Source organism: Sciurus vulgaris (assembly GCF_902686455.1).
Source record: "Sciurus vulgaris genome assembly, chromosome: 11".
Lineage (NCBI taxonomy): Eukaryota > Metazoa > Chordata > Mammalia > Rodentia > Sciuridae > Sciurus > Sciurus vulgaris.
The window spans coordinates 119,410,403-119,413,353 of record NC_136472.1 but is presented as its reverse complement, the minus strand read 5'-3'; the positions used below and the strand labels follow the sequence as shown (position 1 = coordinate 119,413,353).

The following is a 2,951-nucleotide window of genomic DNA, read 5'->3' as shown; positions in this document are numbered from 1 at the left end:
GAAGGCAGGAATACTGAGCAACTGATGGATGCCATGAAGATATGGAGAGAGACTAATGGGGGCAGTTACCTCTCAGGAGAGTTAAGTTTTTGTTCTGCTGTTTCCAAGAGCACCAGTAGGAACTTAATTGGACAGGAGAGAATAAAGGAATTTTTAGTCAGCAAGTCTCCTTTCCTGCTCCCTCAAACAAATAATTTATTTTTCAAGAATGGATACTGATTTTGGGAGGTAGGAAGAGTACTTTTTATTAGACAGAATGCAATCATACAATTTTAACTGTCCTTTGTGAACAAATACCCCATATGAATGCACTTTTAAATGAGATATTCTATAACACTGGGGCGGGGGAGGCAAGATCTTCTGTGCAGCAAGGAAGGTTACACAGATATATGTCAAAAGAAACATATCATATTCAGTCTTGTTTATCATTGGCAATCTCTTCCACCACACTGCTGTCCCCTTCTGGATCAGGAATATTTTGTCACCCTTCATATGCCTCATATGCCCTAATACAGTTCTACATGCTTCTCAGAATTAGGGATCATATTTTTATATTCCAAATAGATTAAATTATTTATTTTAGAGCTCAGACTTTCAGAAATGTTTGCCAATATACTTAGTTTAAAAGGTCATGTACACAAAGTATGGTTAATATCAAAGAAATGACCAAATAGATCTATTCTCTGAATGGAGGTAAATGAGAGGACCCATGTTCCAAACACATAAAGCATCAAACCTCTGGACTAATTTGAAGAACTTTTAAAAGTATTTGGAGGTGATAATAGATTATTTGAGGTAAATGGACTCTGGGGCTTCAAGGGGGGGCACTGTTCTACATGAGTCTAATCCTGGGAATCTAATTTAACCTTGGTGCCACTCTTTCAAACAATTGGGAACTACAAATAATACTGTTAATTGGAGACATTCATTGGTCTCTTTGGACTGTTTCCTTGCAAAACCTCAGGAATTGTACGTTTTTTAAGCTAAATACTATTATTTTACAGAAAATTTCTTTTTCTTTTTTCAAGGAGTTTTCGTAGGGCAATTTTGACATCCTTATTCCTCAGACTGTAGATTAGAGGGTTCAGCATGGGCACAATGATGGTGTAAAACACAGAGGACACTTTCCCTTGGTCCATGGAGCTGACTGACGATGGCTGCAGGTACATGAACGCACCAGATCCAAAGAAGAGAGCAACAGCTGAGATGTGGGAGCTGCAGGTGCTGAAGGCTTTGGCTCTGCCATCAGTGGAGCGAATGCGCAGGATGCTGGCAATGATGAAGATGTAGGAGCTAAGGATGGTTAAGACTGGGACAAAGATATTGAAGGCACTGGTGCACAGACCTACTACCTCACTGATAAATGTACTGGAGCACGAGAGCTCCAGTAAGGGATAAAGATCACAGGTATAATGGTTTATTATAGCCTCACAGAAAAGCAGTCTAACCATACAGACTATGTGAGCTGTGGCACAAATCAAGCCCATGCTATACACCCCAACCACCATCCAGGAGCAGACTTGGGTAGACATGCTGACATTGTAAAGCAAGGGGCTACAGATGGCAACATAGCGGTCATAAGCCATTGCAGCCAGCATGTGACATTCTGCAATTGCAAAAGCTGCAAAGAAGTAGAACTGAGTCATGCATTCAGCATAGGAGATGGTGTTTTTCTCTGTCACAAAGTTCACCAGCATTTTGGGGGTGATCACAGTAGAATTGCAGAAGTCAATGAAGGAGAGACTGCTGAGCAGGTAGTACATGGGTGTGTGCAGGTGAGAGCTGAGCCCAATCAGTGTGATCATGCCCAGGTTCCCTAGGATGGTGAGCACATAGATTCCTAGGAAGAGGATGAAGAGGGGCAGCTGGAGCTCTGGTTTGTCTGTTAATCCAGCCAGGATGAACTCAGTCACTCTGGAGTGGTTTCTTTCTCCCATTTTCTTCTGGGAATTCTAAACAGAGAAGAATTCTTTTTTTGAAATAGGTATTATTGATCCATGGCACAATAAAGTGTGAAACAGAATTCACATCTTTTCAGCCAAGTCTCATTTTCTACCAGTACTTCAATTATGTCTTGAAAGATCTTGCAGTTCAGTACTATGTGAATTGTAAATAACTATAAAATAGAACTATCCCTAATTTTCTTCTGTGCTTTACTATTTATTATTGATAGTACTCAGTCCCTTATCCCCCACAGAACTGTTCTTATAACTAATGAGGTAAAATAAAGCATCTATGTGAATCCCCTCAATCAATACTGCTCTTAATGCAAAATGACTGAAAAAATTTACCTTAAACATAATTAAACTAGGCAAGATGTCCACTTCCTTCACTGTTATTCAACATCAGACTAGGTGCTGTTGCTAGTGCAATCAGGCAAGAAAATGCAATTAAAAGATATCTACATTGGAAAGACAGAAGCAACACCATTTCTACTTGTAAAGGATATAATTGTCAGTATGCAAATGCCACCAAAATTTGTAAGAAATCCACAAAAAGTTATATTAGCAGTAATTAAAATTTGAACCTGGTAGTAGACAAGAAATCCAAATAATAAGTCAATGTATCCCTATAAACTTGCAATAAAAAATAAAAAGCCATTTACAAGACCATGAAAAAGAATAAAATACTTAGGAATAGATTAAAAAGGTCAATGAAAGACATTGCATTTAAAATTACAAAGCATTGTGAATGGAATTAAAGGCAAATATATGGATAGACATACCCTCTTCATGAAATGAAGAAGAACCTTGAACAAAGTGGAATTTCCCAAATTTTTCTACAAAAATCAGTTCATTTTCTATCAAAACCTCAGCTCTGTTATTTTCAGATCTTGATATGCTGACCATAAAATTCCTATGAAAATGCAAGGAACCCACATAATTAAAGCAAAAATGAAATAGAAAAATAAAGTAAAATTTCCATTTTCTCAAAACAACAAAGAAATATAA

General features: G+C 37.7%; 1 protein-coding gene across 1 annotated transcript; it reads right to left on the bottom strand.

Annotated features, from left to right (window-relative positions):
* Window positions 1-998: 998 nt before the first annotated feature.
* Window positions 999-1,940, bottom strand: LOC306640377 (olfactory receptor 8G50-like; the record flags this gene model as incomplete). Its single annotated transcript, XM_079104591.1, has 1 exon — window positions 999-1,940. The coding sequence occupies exon 1, from the start codon at window positions 1,935-1,937 to the stop codon at window positions 999-1,001; it is 939 nt and encodes a 312-aa protein (XP_078960717.1). The 5' UTR covers window positions 1,938-1,940.
* Between the last annotated feature and the right edge of the window lie 1,011 nt (window positions 1,941-2,951).